The sequence below is a fragment of the Anarhichas minor genome, unplaced genomic scaffold, assembly GCF_050575085.1.
Source record: "Anarhichas minor isolate MPS153535 unplaced genomic scaffold, ASM5057508v1 ptg000024l, whole genome shotgun sequence".
NCBI classification, from domain to species: Eukaryota; Metazoa; Chordata; class Actinopteri; order Perciformes; family Anarhichadidae; genus Anarhichas; species Anarhichas minor.
Genome location: NW_027466470.1, coordinates 17,121,374 through 17,147,808, shown reverse-complemented (window position 1 = coordinate 17,147,808; position 26,435 = coordinate 17,121,374). Strand labels below are relative to the sequence as shown.

The 26,435-nt window shown below is 42.7% G+C and overlaps 1 protein-coding gene across 1 annotated transcript in view; it reads left to right on the top strand.

Moving 5' to 3' along the window:
• The window catches only part of LOC142956162 (solute carrier family 22 member 23-like), a 30,521-nt gene extending 5,726 nt beyond the window's left edge, over positions 1–24,795 (top strand). Inside the window, exons 2-10 of the mRNA XM_076097554.1 lie at positions 857–960; positions 1,085–1,239; positions 14,091–14,259; positions 15,346–15,473; positions 17,261–17,363; positions 18,040–18,275; positions 19,789–19,821; positions 21,305–21,428; positions 22,252–24,795. Coding sequence (XP_075953669.1) covers positions 857–960; positions 1,085–1,239; positions 14,091–14,259; positions 15,346–15,473; positions 17,261–17,363; positions 18,040–18,275; positions 19,789–19,821; positions 21,305–21,428; positions 22,252–23,764 — 2,565 coding nt within the window. The 3' untranslated portion in view covers positions 23,765–24,795. The remainder of the gene's footprint in view (positions 1–856; positions 961–1,084; positions 1,240–14,090; positions 14,260–15,345; positions 15,474–17,260; positions 17,364–18,039; positions 18,276–19,788; positions 19,822–21,304; positions 21,429–22,251) is intronic.
• Positions 24,796–26,435: the final 1,640 nt, after the last annotated feature.

Genomic DNA, 26,435 nt, shown 5'->3' with positions numbered 1-26,435 from the left:
TAGGAATCCCTCTGCTGAGAGTTTCAGTCGGCAAAGGAAACGAGGAGACTCAGTTGCCTGTAATAATGTACATTTTGAAACGGAGGAGGCGTACATACACAGTACAATAAGAAATGTCAGCTTATGTACACTCAGTGATTGTTGACTGAGGAAATTATCGGCATAAATATAGATGATTTAATCCCCGATGTTGATCTCTGTCTTTATGTCATATACTGGATGTGCGCTTTGCGTAGACATTCATTTACTTGTGGACAATTTTCAAAACCACTATTATTGTTGCGCTAAATTAGCTAATAACCAAGTTAGTTAGTTAGTTACATTAGAGAAGTCTGTCTAGAAATGTGTTATTTTTGGGTACCATTGAGCCTACAGACTTATAGTTGAGCAATAAGTTGACATAAAAAAAGAGCTTGCACTAGAGTCTGGGATGATTTGTTGATTTCAACATCTAGCTCTTTAGTGAAACTTGACTGTAGAATGCCGTTCTGGCTGGCACAAAAGTTTATTTAAAACAAAGAATTATTTCTGTTTGGTCTATAAGATGTCAGTAAATGGTAAAAAAACTGAAGAAAATAGCCAGTTGCAAGTTAAAATGTTATGTCAATGTCCATATTAGATGAAATAGAAGGAAGCCCTGTTACAGAATGTACCCTTCTCACATTTCGGTGTGTTTTGAGTGGTGATAATGCCACATAAGTCAGACGGAGGTAGTGTAGGTTCAGAGTCAATGCATTAAAAAAAAGTCTCATCCTCAAAAAAAATATAGTTGTTACCTTCACTTCCATTGCATTTTGCAGGCTTCAACATAAATGTCTTGTAACTAATGCCGGTATTTATGTATTTGTTTCTACAGTGGAGTCTGGTGTGTGACTCAGCATGGAAAGTCCACATCGCCAAGTTTTCTCTCCTGGTGGGATCCATCTTTGGATACCTGACGTTTGGAATCCTTGCTGACTGGTAAGATTTTTGAAACAAAGTTCTTACACAACATACGGTTTATATTTCTTCATATATTACAGGTGTATAAAAAACATATTCACGTTGAAGGTGTCCCAATAGTCATTTTTACCTTGCTCCGTAGGTTTGGCCGCCACCCGGTGCTGATAATATCGGTGCTGTTCATGCTGGTGTTTGGTCTGACTGTGGCCTTCTCTGTCAACGTCCCCATGTTCAGCACCATGCGCTTCTTTGAGGGCTTCTGCCTGGCAGGGCTCACACTGTCTCTCTACGTCCTCAGTAAGTCTTTATCTCTCAACTAAAAGCTCTTTACTAACTTACCCATTGCCAAGCCATGTCCCCTTTATTGCTTTATTGCTACGCCTGTCAAGCTAGCGCAGCAAAAATGTAGTTTAACAAAGTTATAATAAAGAATACATCTGTAAAAGAATAAGATAATGAATGTGGAAATATATAAAGGATTAAATAAAAGAATGTATAAAAAAATATATATATATATGGAACGATAAAATAATTCTTTTTTTCACATTTATTTGTTAATTTATCTCTGTATGTATTTATTTGTGTATTTATTAAATAAATATATAATATATATTGGTTTGGACTAAAATACATTATGTGAATCATCACAGAAGTTATCTCAGAAGGAGTGATGTGGAGTAAAGTGGGCGTGTTGTGTAGCCTGCAGACTGCAGATGGACCAAAGCATCTGTTCATGTGTGCGGGAATTGACTACTCAGGCTGGGAAAGGAAGGCCCGCCCCAAACCTAGTTGATTGACAGCTTGGCCCTTCAAGGAATAGCGAGAGCTATATAAAAATATATAAATTACATTATATAAAAATGAATACCTACAGAAAAAATAGAGATGTTAATATTATATATATATATATATATATATATACACAGAAATAAAACAATAAATAATAATAATTGTCATAATTTTTCAAAAAGTTATTTCTCTTTATATTTCAAATTCTTACATATTCTTTTATTTATTGCTCTTTGTGTTTCCACATTTATGTTGCTATTCTTTTACAGATTTATTCTTTTATGGCACTCCTATGACTCCATTCTCAGGGACCACTTGAAACCTTTGAAAACTAGTTGTTGCTTTGGTTCAAGTTTGTAGAAAATCCTTGCATTTCAGTTTTGTACCAAACAAAAGCGCAGAGGAAGAACGGCAGCAGTAATTTAGCAGTAATACCTGACAAACTGGAGGCCTTTTCCATTGCAACTTGAGTAAATGTGTAAATGTTGGCCAAACTGGTTTGTTTGGGACTTGGCTCTATGTTAAGGAACTAGGAGCAGCTTTTGTTGCACTGCAAGTTTTAAGCAACATTTTTGCTTGTTGGGGCTGGAATATTTCAACATAATGACTAAAAAAAATCAAATTTCTCCTCATACCATATATCTCATACCTCCTAAAGGAAAAAGATTTTCAATTTTAATCAAAATCTGGCACAGCATAAAATGTTACATACTTAAAGTCAGTGTTGTAGAACTTTAAACCAGACAAGACAGAGACCTTAAAAGTTGTCTTGAGACCAGTCTGGAGATCAAGACCGATCTCAAGGTTTTTAATTGAAGACCGGTCAAGACCACAGCTGCAGGGATGTAACTAAATTGCCTGTGCAATGTCTGATTCATTTGTTAACATAGAAAAAGAAAATTGCCAGACTTAAAATTCACCTCTGCAATGCATTTTGATAGTTTTGTCAAGACATTGGATCTATCTGATCGATTTCAAGAATGCCCATGGTGTGCATGATCTGTATTTTATCATAAATGTGTCATGCAGGTTGGGACCGGTCTGGTCTTGGTCTTGACTCAGTCTTGCTCTGACTCGGTCCTGGTCTCGACTTGGTCTCAACTCCTCAAGATCTTGGTCTTGTCTCAGTGTCGACACACTTTGGTCTTGCTCATGACTTTGTATCGGTTTAGGTGGTCTTGACAACACACACATACTTAAGTACTGTAACATATTAGTATTGTGATAATGCTGTGATCATGTTGGCAATATTAATTTAACCCGTACCGCCCCACTCTTAATACTTATAGCCTCCCACTGATGCTGTTCTCTTTCCGACCATGCTGATACACCTCATCAAAAGCCTAATCTACTTTTATTCCAGTCTCTTGCTGAGGGTATTATTCAGCTGAAAGAAGAGTAAATGTGTTGCAGTGACCTCCTAACATTTATTAAATTGAATGCCATTGTCGGGATAAATTCTCATTACAGAACAACAACCAGTACCAGCCTCATTACCCTTGAAGTGAACTCGTACATTTTCAGGCAGAAGGGGTTGTGGGGGCGGTGTGGTAACTTGTCTTCACTATAGTTTCCCCCCATCACTGCAGGAGGAGATTGGAATTTTCTCTCATTTTGTCGCAATTCTTTTTTTTTTTTTTTTTTTTGATAGCGTTCTGATAATTTGCTATGCAGCTAATGCACTCGCTGGTCTCAGCAATGGATCCTTAAAAGCCTCTTTGGCCGCAGTGATTGACTAGTGCAGAGGGAGGTGGCAAAAGTGGAGGGAAGGGAAGGAGCCAGGGCAGGAAGATGAAGGAAGGGGCCCTTAGTGTCCTTGTCATTCTAACTTACTCCACAATGTATCCCTTGAAAAGCTTCGCCCTGCTCCCAAAATAGAAGGACCGTTTAGTGTGCTCCCGGGACAAAGGAGAGAGGGTGGGACAGAGGGAGGCAAAATGGTGGAGTTAAGCTGTTCAGTATGGTGTCCTATCAATTTTAAATGAACTTGACATCTGCATCCATTGTTTTCACATCAGCCTACAGTTTATGGTCCAGTAAATCAGAGGTTCTGAACCTTGTGGTTGGAATATAATGGGAGTTATTGGGGGGAATACTTCTCTACATCTCTACTATAGAAGCTAATTGGTTGAATTAGTAAGTTGTAAATGGGTATAGCCTCAGACTTGATACTGCAGTTCTTAGTCCGTATTTTTTCATCTTGTGGTATACAAATATGCGTCAGTTTAAATGTGTTGGTCATCTGACATCTGTTCTGCATTGTGGTGCAGTGCAAGTGCTCAACTTGAGCAAGGCTTAGCTGGACAGATGTTTGTTTGAGCTTTGCATATTTGTATAGGTTTTGTGTTGCTGTGTCGCCGCCCTTATTTCTGCTTATGTGTGGCCTCTGTCACATGATATTTACCCTGCAGCCTCTCTGTATTGACAAAACTCCACGAGAGCGGCTCCAAGAGGAGGAGCACAGTCGTTAGATAACACATTACTGGGGAGAAGCTTTGTTTTTTCGGTGTTCTGTTTAGGATGTGTTTTGCATTTGCATGTCAGTTGGCCTCATGCTAAGAGTGTAGCAAAAGCTCATTTTCCTTATAGTCCTGACACTGTGTTAGTCATATGACATTTTTGCATGTAACATTGTGAACCACATGACTCTCCTTTTGGGGCCTTACTTTGTTTGAGTCTGGTTACAAAGGAAAGTCCGAGCCAAGTCCCAGCTTCGGCTGTGTTTGCACCGGAGACATTACACTAATCCCCTTTTTCTCATCAATCCATACGCAATTAAGTCGAAGTTCATGGATCTTGACAGCCGGGTGCCATTGAATGCTGCACTTTACGATCTAGAAATTAGCAATGCAATGATCGCAAACCTTGTGTTTGTTTGGAAAGAATTTCCTTGTGAATGTATGGTTTTAGAGTAATCAGACAACAACCCCCCTATATGACCTCCTTGTGCCCTGGAGCTATCATTGAGAAAATCCATTGAGTTTTCATGGGCGAGCCTCTTTTTAAGTGTGCAGAGCAATTTGTGCGCGGCTACTATCCGCTCCGCCAGGATGGCCTGTCCAAGTCAGGCCCACTGCAGCGCCCAACATGGCTGATATGATGTGACACTTACACGTTAACTGCCACAAAGAGACAGAACAAAAAGGGAAAAGAGAATTGGTGGCCGGCTGGTTTCAGACCAAAGGAGAGAATAGCGACCAGCAACTAATAGGAGTAGATCAAATGGTAACTTAAGGACTGAGAGGAATGTTGAAACTCCACAAGGGATGGAGAAAGCAAGATTTACCACCTCTGATTTTGAAGAATGCTCGACTAAGAGGCAAGATACCATTACATCACCGCCACTTGTGTTTCTGTACGTTAACATTGAGCGCTTTCACAAACTAGGCTAATGCGTAGTACATTGATCTATCTATAACATTGTGACAAAGTATAACAGCACAATAGCAAAGCCGATAGCTATAGAAAGTCATCTGATGCAGCGCTGCTATTTTTACCCCAGTGCTCCATCAATGTGTGCTAGCCTTTTTAGCAACAGGCAGAGGCAAGGCTCACAGTGCCTATAGCTTAGCATTGTGCAACTCACTCATTTTTAATGTTTTTTACAGCAAACAAACACCCTCACCTTTCCAACCCCCGACCCTCGCCCGCCATCCCCTCACATACAACCACATTGCTGCACATCAGCTAGCTGAGTCATGCTAGCTGGCTGCACTGGCTGTTTTGTGAGGGAATTTAGTGATCAGTTTGAGACGAGGTGATCAGATACTTTTCTAGACATGAATTGATTTTCTTTCTCCCTGAAGTATTTATTCACACCAAAAATAGCAGTATTATTACAGCGACAAAAGAACACGTACTGTCTTTTAAAATTTTTTTTTATTGTGGGCTAGTGTGCGCTTTCTGTCTACGTGTGTGTGTGTGTGTGTGTGTGTGTGTGTGTGTGTGTGTGTGTGTGTGTGTGTGTGTGTGTGTGTGTGTGTGTGTGTGTGTGTGTGTGTGTGTGTGTGTGTGTGTGTGTGTGTGTGTGTGTGTGTGTGTGTGTGTGTGTGTGTGTGTGTGTGTGTTCACAACGTAATGGTTTTCATCTCACACCTTTATTTTCCTGAAAGCAACTATTAAATGTTAATAAGAGGCAGGATGTTTACTTTGAGAAGTCTGTATAATGGCCTTACGGTAAAGAGCAAATTAATTTTGAGTGGAGTTCTTCTTCACTTTCCTGCCTGGATGAGACGAGGCAAGCCTCTACATGTCATGGGTGTGTGTTTGTGTGTGTGTGAGAGAGGCCTTGTAGAGTGAGATACAGATGCAGAAAGACAACGTGACTCATGTATAATAAAGAGCTTTATAACTTCCCTGTCGATACCCTTTGCCATACATACTCATGACTGCTCTCTGTGTGTGATGATCTACAGGGAAAAAAGCATTTTTTTATGGAGGATGTCCTGGGACAAACTCAAGATAATGGTTGAGGTTTGGAGAAATGGCCAGCTCAAAAAGTCACTCACTATATTTTGATATGGGATGGTGTAATCTTTTGGGGTTTGACTCGCTTTCTCACACATTCCTGATTTCTGAGCTGTTGCTTAATCTAGCCAAGGGGGATTTCCCAGTAGTATTTGATGTTTTTGTAATTCAACATTTAAAAAGTGTAGTTTACGCATCAATGTAGAATTCATTTGGGAAACTTCACCTTTTGCAATGCGCCACAACATGCCAATAATGGAACTACTCCATGTGAATAAATGACCTTGGTGTCCCGACTGATTTTAGTTCTGTGGTTTTGTATCGAGCCTTCGCTAAAATGCGCACTGCATATACATTATTTTTGTTGTTCCAAGTTCGTTTGATTTTGTTAATATTTACGGTCTCCGCTCGTGGAAACTTGTCACGTCTGGGAGAGAAGATGGAGGACAAGGAGAGAGAAATTAACTAAATAAGCACGAGAGAAACAGGCTGTCTGACAGAAATGTATCACATTTACGTTTAGGCCATGCATGTTATATGGCCTAATTTTAGCAAATGTCATTTCTAAGCGAAAAAAATTCTTTATTCATTCCTTCATTTAATTTATGTCCGCGCGGTAATATTGCTGCTGACACACCCCGACACTCAGACGGTATTGATTCTGAGGGTGGTGTTTGCGCTCACTCCTTCTGTACATGAACCGGACTAGTATGAGTGCGGTGATCACACATGCATACACCTTTAGTGTACAGTTGTGTGAAAAAGTGTTTGCCCCCTTCCTGATTTCTTATTTTTTTGCATGTTTGTCACACTTAAATGTTTCAGATCATCAAACAAATTTAAATATTAGACAAAGATAACACAAGTAAACACAAAATGCAGTTTTTAAATGAAGGTTTTTATTATTAAGGGGAAAAAAAAATCCAAACCTACATGGCCCTGTGTGAAAAAGTGATTTTAACCCCCCTGTTAAAACATAAATTAACTGTGGTTTATCACATCTTTGGAAAGCTGAGTTCAATTTCTCTAGCCACACCCAGGCCTGATTACTGCCACACCTGTTCTCAATCAAGAAATCACTTAAATAGGACCTGCCTGACAAAGTGAGGTAGACCAAAAGATCCTCAAAAGCTAGACATCATGCTGCGATCCAAAGAAATTCAGGAACAAATGAGAAACAAAGTAATTGAGATCTATCAGTCTGGAAAAGGTTACAAAGCCATTTCTAAAGCTTTGGGACTCCAGCGAACCACAGTGAGAGCCATTATCCACAAATGGTGAAAACATGGAACAGTGGTGAACCTTCCCAGGAGTGGCCGGCCGACCAAAATTACCCCAAGAGCGCAGCGACGACTCATCCAAGAGGTCACAAAAGACCCCAGAACAACATCCAAAGAACTGCAGGCCTCACTTGCCTCAATTAAGGTCAGTGTTCATGACTCCACCATAAGAAAGAGACTGGGCAAAAATGGCCTGCATGGCAGAGTTCCAAGACGAAAACCACTGCTGAGCAAAAAGAACATAAAGGCTCGTCTCAGTTTTGCCAGAAAACATCTTGATGATCCCCAAGACTTTTGGGAAAATACTCTGTGGACTGACGAGACAAAAGTTGAACTTTTTGGAAGGTGTATGTCCCATTACATCTGGCGTAAAAGTAACACGGCATTTCAGAAAAGGAACATCATACCAACAGTAAAATATGGAGGTGGTAGTGTGATGGTCTGGGGCTGTTTTGCTGCTTCAGGACCTGGAAGACTTGCTGTGGTAAATGGAACCATGAATTCTGCTGTCTACCAAAAAATCCTGAAGGAGAATGTCCGGCCATCTGTTCGTGACCTCAAGCTGAAGCGCACTTGGGTTCTGCAGCAGGACAATGATCCAAGACACACCAGCAAGTCCACCTCTGAATGGCTTAAGAAAAACAAAATGAAGACTTTGGAGTGGCCTAGTAAAAGTCCCGACCTGAATCCGATTGAGATGCTGTGGCATGACCTTAAAAAGGCGGTTCATGCTCGAAAACCCTCCAATGTGGCTGAATTACAACAATTCTGCAAAGATGAGTGGGCCAAAATTCCTCTACAGCGCTGTAAAAGACTCATTGCCAGTTATCGCAAACGCTTGATTGCAGTTGTTGCTGCTAAGGGTGGCCCAACCAGTTATTAGGTTTAGGGGGCAATCACTTTTTCACACAGGGCCATGTAGGTTTGGATTTTTTTCCCCCCTTAATAATAAAAACCTTCATTTAAAAACTGCATTTTGTGTTTACTTGTGTTATCTTTGTCTGATATTTAAATTTGTTTGATGATCTGAAACATTTAAGTGTGACAAACATGCAAAAAAATAAGAAATCAGGAAGGGGGCAAACACTTTTTCACACAACTGTATGTGTGTTAGCTATTACCTTAGTTCAGTAAGGACGTTCCCTTCAAGGCTTTAATCGTTTATTGCAACCATGATATGCATTTCAGTCTGCCGGTTTTGCGCCACTCATGTGATGCTTCAGAAGAAATCTGTTCGAGCTTGACACGGACTGTCCCTGAGCTTGCGACCCCCTCCGGCACAGCCTGAGATTAAGTGATGTGTATGTGGACCATGTAGGAATAGGTCACGGTCATATATGATAGTGTATATAAAGCCTGCAGCTATAAAAGGAAGCCGCAGTACTCACGTTTTAAATTGTGTCTACTGTTCTTAGAATGTGCGTGTAAGCGAAAATGATTGAGAAATAGAGCACAGTAAAGGGCATTTGAACATTTCCTCTTTTTAGGAATCATGTTCAGCATGCAAGTGCAAATGAATGGTAATATGACAACACTCCTATACATCCTCTCATTTGATCTGTCCACCGTGAGATAGTATGTAGTCACGTATATTCCCCAGCTATCTATATTTTCTTACTTATGACAGTGGACTAGTGCTCCTCTATTCAGACAGGATGATCTGTGATGCATGCTTCCTGATGCAGTGCTACGCTGCGTTTTGCCAGGCCAGGCCAGGCTACCTTTGTCCGCCTCACTGTTCCTGTGTTGCCTGTTATGAGGAGCTTTTTTTCTGTGTGGTGCCCTCCTGTTCTCTCTGCACACAGATGAGGCGCAAGGGGCTGCACGGAAAGATGGAGGCTCTATGTCTATTTATCTGTGTAAACAGCTTCCTTTGTGGCAATGTCTGTTGGTACAGTCTGAGAGACGGCATGCTTTGTTTGCCCTCCTTCCTCTCCTTACCGGTCTTGCTCTCTGTCTTTAAACTGCTTGTGTGGATATCGCTCAGACTGGCCTGGCCTGAGTAGTGCGTGCCAGATCTGGACTCTGAAGAGACAAGCTTTTCATTACCCATCATAGGGCTATGCCTCCCCGAGGACAGCAGCCAGGTCCAGAGGTGCAGAGATACCGGGCTGCCATCAGATTTCCCTTACCTTCTAGTCCTTTTGGATGTTAAGAGATGCCTGAAAAGGATGATAAAGGTTATACAGAGAGGCGGGGGGGCATATACAGTATGTGGACTGTGTTCGGACAGCAAATACATTTTAGCCAAAGAAAGGTATTTTCCATGATACACTCATCCTTCAACACACTCAGCTCTAGCTGTTGTCTGATAAATGGGTTAAGGTGCAAACTCAGTATTTTCCATGTAAGCGGGGTTAAAGTTCCCGTTCGTGCAGAGTTTGCTTTTTTGGTTGCTTAACATACTTCCTCCCTAACACATTAGGCTACATGTATATCCAACAGCTGTTTTTTTTACTTTTGGTACTTCATTTTAGGCAACCGCTTCCCTGTTTTTAAAGGCACACTGGGTAATGCTTGTGGTCTAATTCTCAACCCCTGTTATTTGTGAGAGACAATGCATGACATAACCTCAAGCTATCTCATGTCGCACATTCCTGAGTGAAGTCCAGTGATTGTCAAAGTCAGCATGGGCAACCTTTGCGCTTTTCTTTGATGAGTGTGAAATGCATGCTGTTTTGGTCAGGTGGATGAATCTGTTGTGTTTTGGCAACTCGGGACTATTTGTGTCAAAGTGCAAGCTGTATACCAGCCACTGTGTTCTGTATCTTCGGGGGAACAAATAGCTTTGTTTTTGTGCTGATCTGTGTGTGTGTGTGTGTGTGTGTGTGTGTGTGTGTGTGTGTGTGTGTGTGGGTGTGTGTGGGTGTGGGTGTGTGGGTGGGTGGGTGGCAGTGGTGAGGCGGTGGGTTAGTTAGGACACACAAACCCACGCACGCACAAACATTTCCAAGGGAAAGTACTCTCCTGGTGGTGATTTACTTATGGTTTGATTGCCGAGATATTTACCACAAGCAGATCAAAGGGAAGTGCCTGTGGCTAGTTGTGGATAGTTGGCATTCTTTGCACTTGTAGATATGGGGATTGCCTTATTCTAAGTCAATAGCCTATTTTCAGTGCTTGGAAGAAAAGAGAAGCCCTCAGGATATTTGTGTGCTAACACAATCACGCTATACAAGAGAGAAACAATACCGAGTAGTCTCACTTGGAGCATTCTTTGGAAGATATTTAATTGTAAATAAACTGCAGTTTATTTATTTATTTATATGTATCCAGAATCTCAATGATCTGCCATAAGTAGGGCTGGCTTTCTGCTATGGCTTTTTGGATGATTATGTCCTCGTGAAATGCGAAGGGTACCTTAAGACAAGGGTGTCCTATTCTCAGAGACTGTCCCGGTTTACTGTGGGTTAAACAGTGCGGTGCTCACGCCCCCACACTGTTTGATTACTTCTCCTGTGTGGTCGCTATGTTACACTGAGGATGCAATTTGCCTTCTCACAAAAATCCCTTCAATCTGCATTAACTCCAGACCAAGGGTCATTGGGCTCTAATCAGGGAAGTACCGTTTGCTGACAACGCTGCACTGGCCTGTCACTCACAGGAGGCACTCCAAAAACTCATCAGCAGCTTTGCACACGCCTGAATTGAGTTTCCTCTCGCCAAGCATTTTCATCTTTTACCACCGTTTTGAAGGTTTGGAGCTTTAGCAATGCATAGATAAAGCTGCACACGTACCCAGTAAGGTCTGGATGAGCCCCATGCAGCACACGCAGGCATGTGAGCTCACTGAGGACATTATTATGTGTAAAATAAGACTTGGGCCGTTAGCGTCTTTTGAAAACTGGTGACAAATTATTGGCCTGAATACGTTTGTGGGGAAACGTAACAAATGCAGATGCTGTACACAGGGCACAAGAGGGCTTTGGTTTCATGAGTCTGAAAGTGATGAAAAGGAGGTGAATCATTGGCCTTTACAGTCACCAGATGTCAGTACAATGGGAGACTGTGTACGGTAGTCGTTGTGTTTCGTGGCCGTCACTATTTTTAATGGGTGTGTCGAGGTCGATTAGTTTCTCCAACTGTGAAGAGGCTTAAAAGAGGAGACGTCACAAAGACACATCATTTATTATTAAGATAATAGATTTGTTTCACTGAGGCGTCCGCAGGGAAGCTGTAATAGTTACCTAATTATTTTATTTTTTTAAATAAACTACCATAAACAAATCCTTCCTATTTTAAAAACATGATTCTGTATATCGGCAGCCATCAATTTGAGCGTACCCAACAAGTTCTGTCAGGTCGAGCGCTCCCAAATAGCAACTGAGCGGACACCATCCCTTTTATTTCGAGCGCCGTCTGCTGTAACCCTCCGACATGGCAGCTCCAGTTACACGTGTCCTCGTGCCCCATAGCTCAAGACCGTGTCCCAGCCTTTCATTCAAACACCTTGTCCAACTGGAGGAGACAGCGGTTAATGAGCACAAAACCAGACTTATGATTGTGATTCAGAGGTCTGGAACCATCTGGTGTCATTCACCCTGAGGCGTGAGAATTTACAGTAGGCAAGGTAAACAACGTGAAAGGTGTCGAGGGAACAAAGCTGCGGGATGGCAACAGCAATACAGCTGCAAGAAGGCATGCAGCTCCAGACTTGAGAATTAGTCATAATTACGCCATAGAAATGCATCACAGCGAACAAACCCCTGTTATCTTTCAGTACAGAGAAATGCATCAGAGTCTCCTTATCATTAAGTCATACTCAACAGATTGAGTGGCCAGGATTAGGCAGTAAAATCCTGGCACTGGGCCATATGGACATCATGTGACCAGTAGAAGGTCATGACATTAGCCTGTGGGTACAGGGAGTGGCTGCACTGAGTGCATTTAGTGGTCAAGCAATCTGTTTCACTTGTAAAACAATGTCTCTCTTTGACTAAGCTGCGTACTTTACAGAAGGCTAGTAAGCCACTGTTGCGTGTACCAGAGAGTGTGAATCATTTTCTTGTTTTGCCAAAGTCAGCAAACCAGCCAAAGCCTCTTTGGGGATTATCACCCTTAATTAATTGGCTATTGGCTTGATCATTGATGATGTCATTTCCACTTTGTACAGTATGTGTCCAAATCCATAGGGGTCTACTTCTCAACAGCTTGTATGTCCCACTTCTTTTGTCTCACCAGAGATCCTCAGTTAGCATCTGAGGTGAGCTTCTTGTATATGCGTCATGAGATTAGTTCGTGGTAGATTAATGTCACTAGAACAGAGGCTACATAAGGGCGTTGTGGGAACGCTGATGTAGTGGGTTGTGGAGGATTAAGGTCAGCAGTTGTAAGGAGCTCAGGACTCTGTTCCTCATTCTGCAGCTCTATCTACAGATCATGTGGCATATTTTTTTTTAATATTTACGCCTATTTTTGATACCTTTACATTATTAATATAGTTTGTACTGTCATGTGTCTGTGCGCGTGAGCACTTTTCCATAGCTCACCACAGGATGTTACTTTTCCGGTCACGTTGCAGTGACCTGTTCAGTGCGCAGGACGCCCTTGTAAGAATTCAAATCCCATGCAGTCCGTAGCCAGTGAACCGTCGCTTTTCTCCCGGCAGTGCACAGATGAGGGGTCTTGAGGTTAGTTGGTTCAAACTCAGCAGGTCTTGCACCCATCGCCCCGCTCTCAGCTCACTGGCTTTGTCATTCCAGCTGCGATAGTGTCTGTGAACAGAGAGCATTATTCATGTCCTCAGAAGGGGGCAAGTCCTAATTGAAATTCCGGTCTCTTCCGCTGGAATGAAGCGAGGGGCCGCGACACCCACTCTATTATGCCGGCCCTGTCACCTTGAAAGACCCATCTGGAGGCTGTTCACATTCTTGCGCAGCAGAAAAGACCCATTAGAAGAAAAAGTCTAACAAAAAGGGATGAATGAAGCAGGACAAACGATTTTGGCATTGCAAGATTAGCAGCATTACAGCACTGCTCGCTGTGCTATGGTTTGATGTGAAGCCACCCTCTACTGCAGTAACTAAAGGGCTGGACTGTCTGTGGTTGCTGGCTGCCAGTGTGGTGTGCATGCTAATGGCTGGGTGAATGAATCGGTGCCATTCTGACAGAGGAGAATTGAGTACAAGGAACCTCTTTCTAGTTAGTCCACTCTCACAGCAGCCTACTGTCTCTCAACAACAACAGCAACTGTACATGGGGACTTTAGCCTTTGTTTAATGGCACAGCATATATCATGCGCCGTAGCTTTAAAGGTGAAAATATTTGTTTGGGCGCATTGATGACTTTTTGATCATGTAGTCTATAAAATGACAGAATTTTAAAAAAGGTTTTCAGGAGCCCAAGCTGAATTACCTTATATACAGTACAGTCCAAAGAGATTCACTTAATACCAATACAAAACAATAAAGATCCTCGCTTTTGAGAATTTGAAATTTTTATTGTGTGGCATTCTTGCTGGTAAAATGACGGAATTTGTCGAACATTTTTTTTGAAAATGGGCTCATTGCCTTGTTGTCGTACATGCCCATTTTGTGTCTTTGTCTGTTGCAAAAAAAAAAAGCTAACACTGGCGCTCTCTCTTTTTTTACTCCTCTTTGTTCTCTCTGCCAGGGATCGAGCTGTGTCTGCCGGGATGGCGCTTTTCCATGACCATGGTGGCCAGTTTTGTGATGTTGGGCGGTCAGCTGCTGATGCCAGGGGTGGCATACCTCTGTTACGACTGGCAGGTACTCCAAGTTGTCATCATCTGCCCCTTCTTACTGATGCTGTCCTACATTTGGTAAGGAAAAGACCAGAGCATCTGCTTGCACTTTGGCACCAACACATCTTTTGTTATTCTGCTTAAGTTCTACACAAGACTGAAATATGCGTCGCCGGCTGCAGTCAAATTCTACTGTGTGTTGGATTCCAAGCAACTCTTTTAATAAAACCTTATCCAGCCAAAGATGCTTTAGATTTACATGGTTCAAACAAAGAAGGAGAAATTCCCTTCAAGGACGTTTCTTTTCACCAGCGTATTCCCAGCTGAATTAAATGTAATGTCTTTTCATTGACTCATTTGCAGTGACCTCTACAGTGACTGCAGTATCTCTTGCTAAAGCTCGGGCAATAAATACCTGTGCCTTCACCTCCATTCATTCTAGCGTGATGTACAGAGCTGCACAACACTACTGATATGTACAAAGCTGGTAGAAGAAAATCCAAGAATATAGTTTGGTTTTTTATAGCATCAAAGGCCTTGGCTTTCTAAAATGGTGTGTCTGAAGAATCAATGCTGGTGATATGATACACTGCAATCAGTGTAGGAGACAGAGAGCCGGACCATGATACAGGCTGGAGTTGGTAATCTTAGGCGTACACCGGGGTAGTCACTGTTATCCTGACGGATGACTGAAAACAAGCAATAGCTCAGCAGCCTGGTGGCAACACTGCGGAAGACAAACAGTTGTCTGCTTTGATGCGATCACGGCCTTGCTGGCTGAAAAAGACTCAAGGACAGGAAGCGGGTTGTTAAACTGATATTTATCACAGATAGTACCGGACGTTGGATGGTGAACTCGACCTGCTAGGTGTAGGACGAGCTTTTAATGGAAAACCAGCCAACACTGTAGCCTCTTTCTACACGTGTAGTAGAGCAACAATAGGATTCTGGGAAAGTATTGGCGTTGGTATTTTCTTGATTAAGCCAGAGATTATGGGCACAAATTGGATCCATCACTGACAGTGGCTGAATCTGTGTAGAAATACAGCTGATTTCAGAGTTCAGCACTGCAGGTGATCTAGATCAAGAGAGACCTCAGTCAGCCTTCTGAAAGCTGGATCCATTTCATTTCATTAACGAGGACATCCCCCATCTTTTTGACAGGATCTTCCCTGAGTCACTGCGTTGGCTGCTGGCCACTCAGCAGTACTGCCGCTCCAAATGGATCATGGGACACATAGCAGCGAAAAATCAAGTGAACTTGGAGCTCGACAGCGATAATATCCTCACAGGTAATAAATACATTGGCACGTTTGCATGATAAAGGCTGCTTTTTACATCTTGATGTTGTGATCACTGTGTGTAATATCAGTAGAATTAGTTTTTATTTTCATGTTAAAGTAGTCGTGTCTTTTGTATATTTGCTGCAGTGTCATCTCCCGATCTTTTTCACTTCTTCTTTTTTTAAAGAGCTGGGTGTGTGGCCGTATCCCCAGCTGTGCTTTCCCAAATACGACAGATTGACGAGGTTATTTCTGCTTCCTGTCGGGTTACCATAGTAACAGGCCACTTCAGCCGCAGCAGTCGGTGTTGAACATTACATTAAGACACTCTAGAACGTTAATTTATTTCATTACAGCCTGGGTTGATGGATCCACCGGTGTACAGATGGACGCTGGTCATGCCCTTTGACCCCGAGTTAACTGTATCTGTACTCAGAAGACACTGCAGAGGCAAAGACCTGCGCTAACTATGTTGTTGTTAAATGTCATGTCAGATTGCATTTGTATTAACCTTTTAACGGCTCCGTTTACCGTGGTATACTTTTTCCATTTTTGTCCTGCTGTTGCTCACCGTACTGTATTTATCTAATCCATTTAGAAAACGAGTGCCACTGCTGGGAAAATGTTCAACGAGGAACCACTCAGTGTGAAATTGACTGCACTTTTTAACTCTGAGACTGTGTGCTGATGCAGCGTTGAGAAAAGTACATTGCCACAGACATTAAATGATCCACTCTTGTTTTTATAGTAACTGGCTATCCCCAACCCTTACAGTAATATTTCCCACTTTTAACTGCTTGGCACTAAATACAATATTGAGCACCGCATGTGCTAACTGCTGCAATAGCAAAACAGTTGAGCAACTCTTTCAAGCATTCAGACACGACGGATGCAGTTGCATGTGTTGACTATAGGGATTCTGTCATCTTTTGGAGAGTGAGCAGAATGATTTGCATCTTAATCATCGTAGGGATGTTCTTACTCAGAGGTTTGTAGCCTGGCCGGGGGATCACTGGAAAGTGTGAGTGGTACAGATCGAGATAACCTTGACGTGGCGCGGCGTGCGACGCTGTCGCATGCCTGAGTCGACGTCAGCGCACGGTACCGCAAAAGCAGAGGCGTGTTTCTGTGGTAACCTGCGAGTCTGATATGAAATCATCCACTGTTTGCCGTGTCACACGTCCCCTGAGGGTTAGAGGTGTTGCCCTCCCACGTACTGTTCCTGTTCCACTGTGAGCATACCTGTCTCACGAAAACCTCATTAACAATAAATGTGGAATTTTCTGTGTTTGCAATGACTCGGAGGTGCCCTTGTTTGACTCTTTAGACAACCCAGACTGCTGTTGAACTTTTCCTTTGACCTGAAAACTCACTTTGACATGATGATAATAATAACTAAAGCCTGATGGATGTATAAGCAGGCGGATATTGTTTTTATCAGTGTTGGCTCATATGCAAACAGATATCAGAGTACATTGATACTTCATTTTGTAAATACATGTGTAAGATATGTATTGTGGGCAAAAATCTATACCCAAAAAAACTAAACAAGTTATATTTTGGTACACAGAAATACTTAGATGTAGTGATGCTACAGCATTATAATAATAAATAACAATAGTAATGCATTTATGGAGTGACCAATGTCCCACGAGAAACTGAGGCTGAAACGTTGCACTTAAGACTATTCATCCTTTGCAATAACTTAAAATAGCATTTCTGCTTGAATATTGATATGGACCTCAAAGGTCAGATATTGGTATGGCTCCAAGATTAACATGTTTGCTTGTTTCCAGAACTGCAGAGAGCTCTTCATAAGAAACCCAAGAAGACGTGCATCGTGAAAATGGTCGGGACGAGAAACCTGTGGAAGAATATTGTTGTGCTCTGCGTCAACTCGTAAGTGTTTGTCTGTGGTGTAGGTACTTAGAAACAGTTTGAACCTTTACGTGTCACGGTGGTCATGTGTGTCTAAATACCAGAAAGAAAAAGAGAGGGAGGAAAAAAAGAAGAAAGGGAATGCGTGTGTGTGCTTGTATGTCTGTGTGGGGCGAGGCAATGTCAGTCAGACGCGCCATTTTGTGCAGTTCGAGATGGCACTGATCAGTAGTCCTCGATGATTTTGCCCTTCCATATTTGCGCTGCTCTCTCTTTCCATCTCCGGTGGGATCGCTCCTCTCCTCCCCATCTCTAGCTAGGCTGACCCAGCTTTAGCTCTGCTTCAGTGCACGATATGCCTAGCTCCCCAAGTCGGCATGAATTTTACATGAGCTGTGTCCTTATGACACATTACACAACCAGGAGAGAGGGTGTGTGGGGCTGCGTGTGTGTCAGTAAGTCAGTGTTTACATGTGGGTAGTTTCCTGGAGATGAAAGAAGGTGTGATAAACCTTTAATCATCTCACATCCTCTTCAGTCTCCTCCCAACCTCTTCATCTGTTAGATGTACTTGGATCTATTGTCTCTGTATCTTCCCCTCTTGTTCCTTCTTTTCATCGTTCACTTATTTCTCTCCTACTGTAAACTTCCACTCCTAGTGTCCCCTAACCTCGCCCTGTGTATGTTCTTCACCCAGGCTAACAGGCTACGGGATCCACCACTGCTTTGCTCGCAGCATGATGGACCCCGAAGCTCAGGAGACGACCATGTTCCATAACTTCTATGCAGATTATTACACCATGGCGGGCATTGCGGTGGCGTCCTGCATGGCGCTTTGCCCGGCGGTGGGCCTGATGGGCCGGAGGGGCGGCCTTCTCATGTTTATGATCATCACTGCCCTGGCCTCACTGCTGCAGCTGGGCCTGCTCAATTGTGAGTATGAGGAACACATGTCCCCCTAGGATGACACCACGGTGATGATGTTTACTGACTTTGAGTATCTGAAGCATCTTTGGCAATAATAGAGAATGAAACGATAAGGCTGGTACGATTCTTTGTTTGTGGGATCTGTTGGCAATAAGAAAAATAGAGCAAAACAAACAATGAACTGATCCTACTACCAAATACTGTCTGTGTACCCAAAGCCACATATATCTTATTCCTCTGTGCGATAGAGCTCCATTGTTGTCCAAGAACTAACAAAGAAATATCAATGAGCCACAGTTTTTCACTGGTTTACACGTTTCTGCATGGGCTCTGATGTGTTGGGTCCACATACAAGTCCTGCGGCTTGAAATGCTCACTAGGGCCCCAAATGTTTGTTCATTCGTGGCAGGAAAAAGTCCCCAACATTAATGGAAGTCTTAAGCCTTTTTGTAGAAGTAAAACAATCATGTGACACAAGTATATATCTTAGGGAAGTTGGAAAGTATTGAAAATACTTGAATTGACAACACAATAATATGAAAACATAAATAACCAAAACGTTTTGATGAAGCTAAAGCCAGAACCTCCATCATAGCGGAGATAATTCATCAGTATTGTTTGTTGACTATCATTGCAATCATTTTATGAGGATATTATCATATCGCATCGCATCCCACAAAATTCTGGCCGAGTGAGCAAATTTCACAGTATGTGGACGACCGTGGCTCACTGGCTTAAGAGGGTTGTCTGGTAACCGCAGGGTCAACGGTTCGATCCTCGACTGGGACGTGCCACGTGTCGAAGTGTCCCTGAGCAAGACACTGAACCCCCGGGCGCCTGTCATTGGCAGCCCACTGCTCCCTATATACAGGGATGGGTCAAATGCAGAGTATATTCGTGTATATGTATATGACAATAAAAAGGGTTTCTATTCTGTTTCTATTTCTATTCTACAAGTTATTGGGAATGTGTTCCACATATGTGTCTGTACAGTGGAACACCATTCATTGCATTAAATAGCAATATAACCCTCTAATATGTTTTTATATTTTTCCATGTAACGATGTTGAGATGGTTCAAAATATTCATTTGAATTTCATAGTTTAGTTTCCGACTGTCTTTGTGTCTCCTACACCACCTGCTGTAAATACTGGCGCTCGGTGTGGTGGGTGCACCGTACAAGAGCCTGGTTTCCTGTAGTTGTTTCTAATGGACTCGTCGCACATGATCGTAAACTGACAATTGCGTCAATGTGTACCAAAGGTTGATCAAAACCGTGCACAGGTCCGTTTATTCCGTTACGCATGAGTGAGCCTTAATGTTTAACCTGAGTCAACACATCAAGGTTATGCTCATGTGTCATGTTCTCCCTTTGAACTGTTTTTGTTGTAACAGTGCAAGTCGGCAAGCTTTGCGCAACATGTTTTTGTTTTTAATGTTCGACACACAATTTGAATGATCGCTCTGCTTCGTGTCTCTCGCTGATGCATATCTGTGAATCTCTCTCACTCTCCTCTAGTGCTGGGGAAGTACAGTGGCCATCTGAATATAGGTAGGATCTATATCATCTCTAGATTTCTATTCTTCCACCATTTTTATCAGCTTCGCATATTCTTTTTTTTTTTTTTTCTCAAAGTGCGGATTCAATCGTCTTGCACCACTCATCACTTAGCTTGCTGCATTATCTTGATGAGGTTTGTTGAGAATGTGCTGCATACAGACATCCACTTCATCAGGCGTATACAAGGCCTGCAGAGACACATAATGAAGTCCAAGATGTAATTATGGCTAGCTTTTCACTTATTTATCCCCTTTGTGTTGAAGAGGGAGGGTTAGCCTCTTTGTAACAGAGCTGTGCATCTCACAACAAGCCTTCCTTCACTCTTCCCTTCTGTTCATCAACGTCTTTGTTCTCTCCTCACTAAACCCCTTGTGGAAGGCAAGAGCTGATCACAGAGCAGTCTCCACTGATCCTTTTTATGCCATCTTCAACATCTCATCCATAAAAAAAACACTTTAATCAAACCATCTTTGGGGCTAAATGGGCTCTTTGCATGCAAGCCAATTCCTCAATAACTCTTCAAAATGAACCGAAGCGTTGGGAAGCCGTAACGTTGTATTGGAAACCGTTTCTCTAGGTTTTCTAAATGCACTGCTTGAAAGTCGTTCCAATGATACATCCTAAAATGCTCTGGTCTTATTTGATTCAGTTGTAGTGACTCATGCGCTTCAATGTTCTCTTTGACTGAAGTGATACAGTTTGTGGTAGGAAGCAGAGAAATAATTGGAATTTTAGATTGAACCACTTCATGTTGAAATTCAAATACCACTGGATTTTGTAGCATTTGAGTGCTTTCAATTTGTCTTTTTTTTTGTTTTTAAATGACAAAAATTCAATTCAATTTACTCACGTCAGGGGTGCCAGGCATTTCCGTGATGATCGGACACGCACAAGTTAGACAGTAATTCCTGTGTGGAGTGCATGGACGACTTATTGACTTTTTTTTTAAGTCTACATGTGACTCGTGTGGTTATCAAATTCCTCAGGAGGGGCTATCGAGCACCACAACCATATCAGATGACAAAATGTAGCACTTTTAATGTGTGTGCTAAGTGTTGTTCATTTGCGAGCATCTGTAGCCACTCAAAAACAGCTTTGTTTCTCCTATGTAGATGTTTTCAGGTCAGGACTCGCATCAGTTTTGTGAAATTTGGAAAAGATCTGACCATGTGAAGTAGAGCTCCAGCAGTTTGATTTTTATAGCCCCTTCAGCGAAAGGCGCCTTTCTGGCGCTACGGCAACGTCGAAATTAATCGGAATAACTTCAAGAGACTTTCTTTTTGCGACTCAACATGATACATATACCGAGTGAAATGCTGCCGTATCATCTTTTAAACAGTCATTTACTTTAATATTTACAAATACTTCATGTTTTTAAAAAAATATAAAGCACCTTATTTACTTATGCCTTTTACAGATTACACAGGGTACTGAATAGACATTAACATACGTGTGTCTCCTGCTTTGTCTGCAGAAAACTCAAGTACGCTGAATAAGAACTTCTCCATCGCCTTCTCCATCATCGGCATGTTCTCCTCCCACGCAGTCAGCAACCTGAGCATCTTCTTCTGTGCTGAGATCACGCCCACTGTGATCAGGTAGGCCCGCTGAAACACTGGGACTTGTGCCATTTAGAGTCGGACGACGACATGTGGGGAAAAAAAACGTGCTTTTACTCCCGAGGAGTGAAACATCTGTGTTTTTAATGTGTAGGATATTGTTCGTCAATAAACAGGTGATTAGTCCACAGTGTGTTGTCCACATGTTTGCTCTAATTTGTGTGTTGTTAATCCATCAAGTGTAGCAGAAACGATCAGCGTACTTCCTACACCTATTTCAACGTCCTGATTAGTTTATAATTCAGTTAACACGGTGGTCGGTGTCCATAGCGTCACATGTTCCTGTAGATGGATTAGCTGCTCCGCCTCCTGTTAAACGAGGGTATGAAATCATCGAACAGACTCTCCCGGTTCAGTGTCAAATGTAATCCACATCTTGTACGAATTAGCCACCCCCTTTGAGAGTATATGACACAGCACTGGATGTTCATTATCTAGGGTTATGTAAGGGGTGTTGTTTCGCTGACGGTGCCCCACAGGCGACCTCTGGTGGTGAAGTTAAGCAATTTCAGAAGAGGAAAGGGACTGCATGTGGAGGAGGGCATTTGGTGGTACTGCAGCTCTCCCTGCAGCTGTTTGCTAAAATGGCATTGATGTGTCAAGAGAAGAGGGAAGGGAAAAAAGATGCTCCCTTTTATAGAAATGAATGAGGTTATAATTCAGTACAACATGTAGATAACGATTTACTTTAATTGTAGTCCACCGTCTTCTCATTTGAGTGGCTTGTACAAAGTTTATGAGGTATTTAGATACGTGTGATCATAAATCCAACCATGTGATAACATTCTCCATCTCATCATAGGGGTGGTGGGCTGGGCCTGGTCCTAGCCAGCGCCGGCTTCGGCATGCTGACTGCACCCATCATGGAGCTCCACAATCAGAAGGGCTATTTCCTCCATCACATTATCTTTGCCTGCTGCACTCTCATCTGCATCATCTGCATTCTCCTGCTGCCCGAGACGCGCTACCAGCCCCTCCCCGAGACCCTTGCCGATGGCGAGTGCTACACCCGTCAACCTCTCCTTCCACCGAGGAAACCTGGAGAACAGCGCCATTTGCTGCCTCAGTCTGAGAGCAGCAGGGACTACACCAGGGTGCACGACACGCCGCTCCACGAGGCAGCCGCCACCGCGGTGGCCACTATGGAATCCACCACCTCTTCGGCTGTCGATCTGACTGCTCCGTCTGTCGGGGATGCGTCCGCTCCCGTGTTCATGGAGGTGCACCCCGGCAAGCCTCCGCCAAAAGACCCCAACGGCCACTCGGTTGCATCTTTATCCACAACCCCCATCACAGCCCTGGGTAAAGGTGGCATCATACATGCCAGTAAAGAGCACCTGCTGTCCTCCTCTCCTTTACACAATCTCCCATGCATCACAGACCCGCTTTTAGTTGATGCCAAAGAACCTCCAGCAATAGCCCTGAAATCTGCTGAGCCACTGACGGATTCTGCTGTTCTTGAGATGAGTGAGATTTGCCGTTCCACTACAAAAGAGGCAGCCGCTTCCCCTTCCCCCTCATTAGACCGTTTCACTCCCCCCGTCCCTCAAACTGTGCCCGCCTCCTTATTGATCTGCACCACACCCATCATCGAACCCCCGCCTAGAAATGAGATTGACGATATTGGCCTGAAATTCGACCCACCTTTGCTAGAGGTCACAGAAACCACTTTAGCAGACTCCCCCACTCCATCTATGCATGACAGCCCCCCTCCATCCCCAAGCCCCTCTCCTGTTCCGATGACTGATAACAACCTCTCCACTGATCCACCACCCCCCATTAGCATACACTTGGACAATCCCACCCAGTTAGAAATAGTCGAAGAATCTACATCTACTCTCTCCCCCATACCTCCTGTGATAGAACCTCAACCGCCACAGATGGACCCTACCTCTCCCTGTGTTGATGATATAGCTCCTTGTGTCCCTACTCCCCCTAGCCCAGTCACTGTTCCCCCTTCCCCCACTCCTCCTCCAGCCGTTGACCCAGGCCATACGTCCTCAGCGGCCTCTTCCACTCCCCCTGTCATAGATGCTGTCAACATAACTGAACTTGTTCCTACCATTCTCCCCGTCACAGACATTGTGCACACCTCCTCTCCAGAAGCTACCACTCTGACTGTTCAGCCCGCGCAGGATTCAGCTGCTTCCCTTGCCCCAGCACCAACACCCATCACAGATTCAGGCTCCACAGAAGCAACTCCCTCCTCTCTAATGGACTGCACTGTCTCCTCCCCCATAGACTCTGGTGTCCTTTCCATCAGTGACAGTGCCATCACAGAAAACAACACTGTCAATGGCGTGGAATCGTTATGATGCGTAGCTGCAGCCAGGAGAAGACGCTTTATGGTTGCACGAGGAAGCAGCACATAAATAACCGACAACGGGGCGAGGAAGGGGGGCACCAACTGCCCTACTCAGACTTCAGACCCTTACTGAAGATTGTCCCCACCCGGAGTTGAATAGACGCGTCTTACAGAGATACCGTATGTTTCTCAATTCCCCCCCCCCCTCCCCCCTCCCTGTATTTAGCCAATAAACGAGACCACGCAAGTGAGAGAGTGCCAGGGGCTGTTTTGTGACAATGTGGCAGTATCCTCTGCTCTTTTTGAATGTCACTGGAAATCACCAGCCTTCAAACTACTTTAATGTAAATGAATGGAGAATCACTGTCTGTCATTTTCAAGAGTCTTGTACCCACAATCACTAAGAGGACTGGTGAGACATAAAATGATGCTAAAAAAACAAACAAACAAAAAAATCACTGGTACTTTTGCTCAAATGAAATGTCCGTCTAACATATTTGCATACGAATATTGCCTTACTTGTATGGACAAAAACAAATCTGAATGTTGCAACATATTTCTTTTGCAGTTACAGAGGTGAAATTGAAAATTGGAGGGATTTTTCTGAATACAACGCCAAAAACTACTCTGACCAAAATTAAATGTAGATATAGTGCCAAAAAATTAGTATAAAAACAGTATTTGCCTGCTTAGGGAGATCCTGTTTAGTGCAGTCCCCTGCCATAGACTGTATGTGGATAAGTGAATCAGATGAACCCTTTTTCAAAGTTCAGAAATATAATAGAAGTAAATTGTTTATCAAATGAATAAAAGACTGAAAGCTATACCATCATTTGATTAATTGGAATTGAGAGATGAGATTGCGAAATAGCCTTCCATCAACACGTTCATTGTATGATCAGTGATATTAGAGAGACGAATGACCCATATTTTGTTGGCTTGACGAAACTTTTATTTTTCCAATCGTGATGGAATTTAGGGGATGCAAATGCTTTTATCTGTAAATGTGATATTGTAAGTAAATGCATAATTAGTTGTTGAGCTTGATTCAGTCTTTTCTTTTTAATTCAAAGTATTATTTTGAATAATCTCCCATGGCGTGCCCTTATTGTACAGAGCTATACCACGTTCTTACAGTATTTGTGGTACCTCACTGTGCTGCCACCTTATTCTTTGCAGTTGGGACAAAGCATGAAAATAATTGTGAACGTGTCAGTAAAACAAACCTTTAAACGCAAACCTTAAAAAGACACAAAAAGCTATTTTTCAAACAAAACCGACGGATGACGAAATGTTTGATATGACTGCCAACTGTCACAGCATCGCGAACGTTCAGTGTTTTCTAAATCATGTTCTGGCATTTACATAGTTCATGTATGCCAATGTGTTCATGTATTCACATGCACAACTAAGTTTACTTCAAAAAAGAAAAAAAAAAAAAAAAAAAAACGCAAAATGATTCAATGCAGGTCAAATCTTTATTTATAGTTAGATAAACCTCATTATCTTAAAATGACAAACACTGTCCAGCTGTGGATAGCATTATACTTGACTTGTGTGTAACGTGACAGTTGTCGCTACACACTTCATGCTTTTGAGGTTGTAATATTTGTCAGGAAGATGTATGATTACGGATAGATCACTGTTTACAACAATAATAACAATAACAATAATAATTACACTTTACTGTAAAACTCAAGAGCCAACTGAATGATGTCTTGTCATTTCAAATGTGATGAAACACTCGTTAACATTCATACAGGGAGTATTCGTGATCTTCTAAGGGGTCATTCAGGAGTCCAAGGCTTGTGTTATCTACACAATCTTGCGGTACACTTACGAAGAACCTTAAAGGTACATTACTCACCAATATCCTCTTTTGCTTTCATCTCAGTCAAATGTGCACTGATAAAGGCACTCCATATGTTTAGGTATCTGAATGATGTAGAAACCTGCTTGTGTTTCTTTTTATCCACAAACGCAGCTTGACTCAACATATGGAAGCTCTTTTTTTCAATTGATTTATTGGTCTTTTAATAGATCATCAAGTCAACAAACTTCCGTTTAGTGAAAGATTCATATGAACATTTAAAGCCTAACATGCCATGCTGCTAAGCCTCAAAGCACAATGCCCTGCAATCATGTGATGTCAGATTTGGTGGAGCTTGGCTTCTTGTCAGTAAAGGAAAAAGGGAAATGGGATGGGATTTTGAATACATAACTTTCAAATAACACATTCACTTTTGCAATAGACCCACGTGTAATCTACTCTGTGGAAGAGGGTGTTGACCCTGGTTTTCATTATGAATTATTGGCATCTGCAGTAAATAGTGGGTTGACTGCAGTGGTCAGTAGCTACACATTACTCCGAGTCCTTGTTGTCTGTGAGTGTTGGTCTCTCTGTCTCAGTGTGCGTATTGCAGAAATGAATCTGTGTATTGCCATTACCCCCATGCAACACCAGTGTTTGGACATTGACACAGCACAGACCAGTGTCTTCGATAAGATCAGTTGCTTCCATTTTCACAACTCCCATGCAGCTATTTCAGGTTGCTGATGGGAGTATTTTATTGAAGTAAAATTAAGGTTAAAAAAAAATCTGTAAAAGCAATCCAAAGCAACGTTGGCACCAGCGATACGGTGGACTAGGAGACGGTGATCGCCCCGGTGGAAAAGCAAAA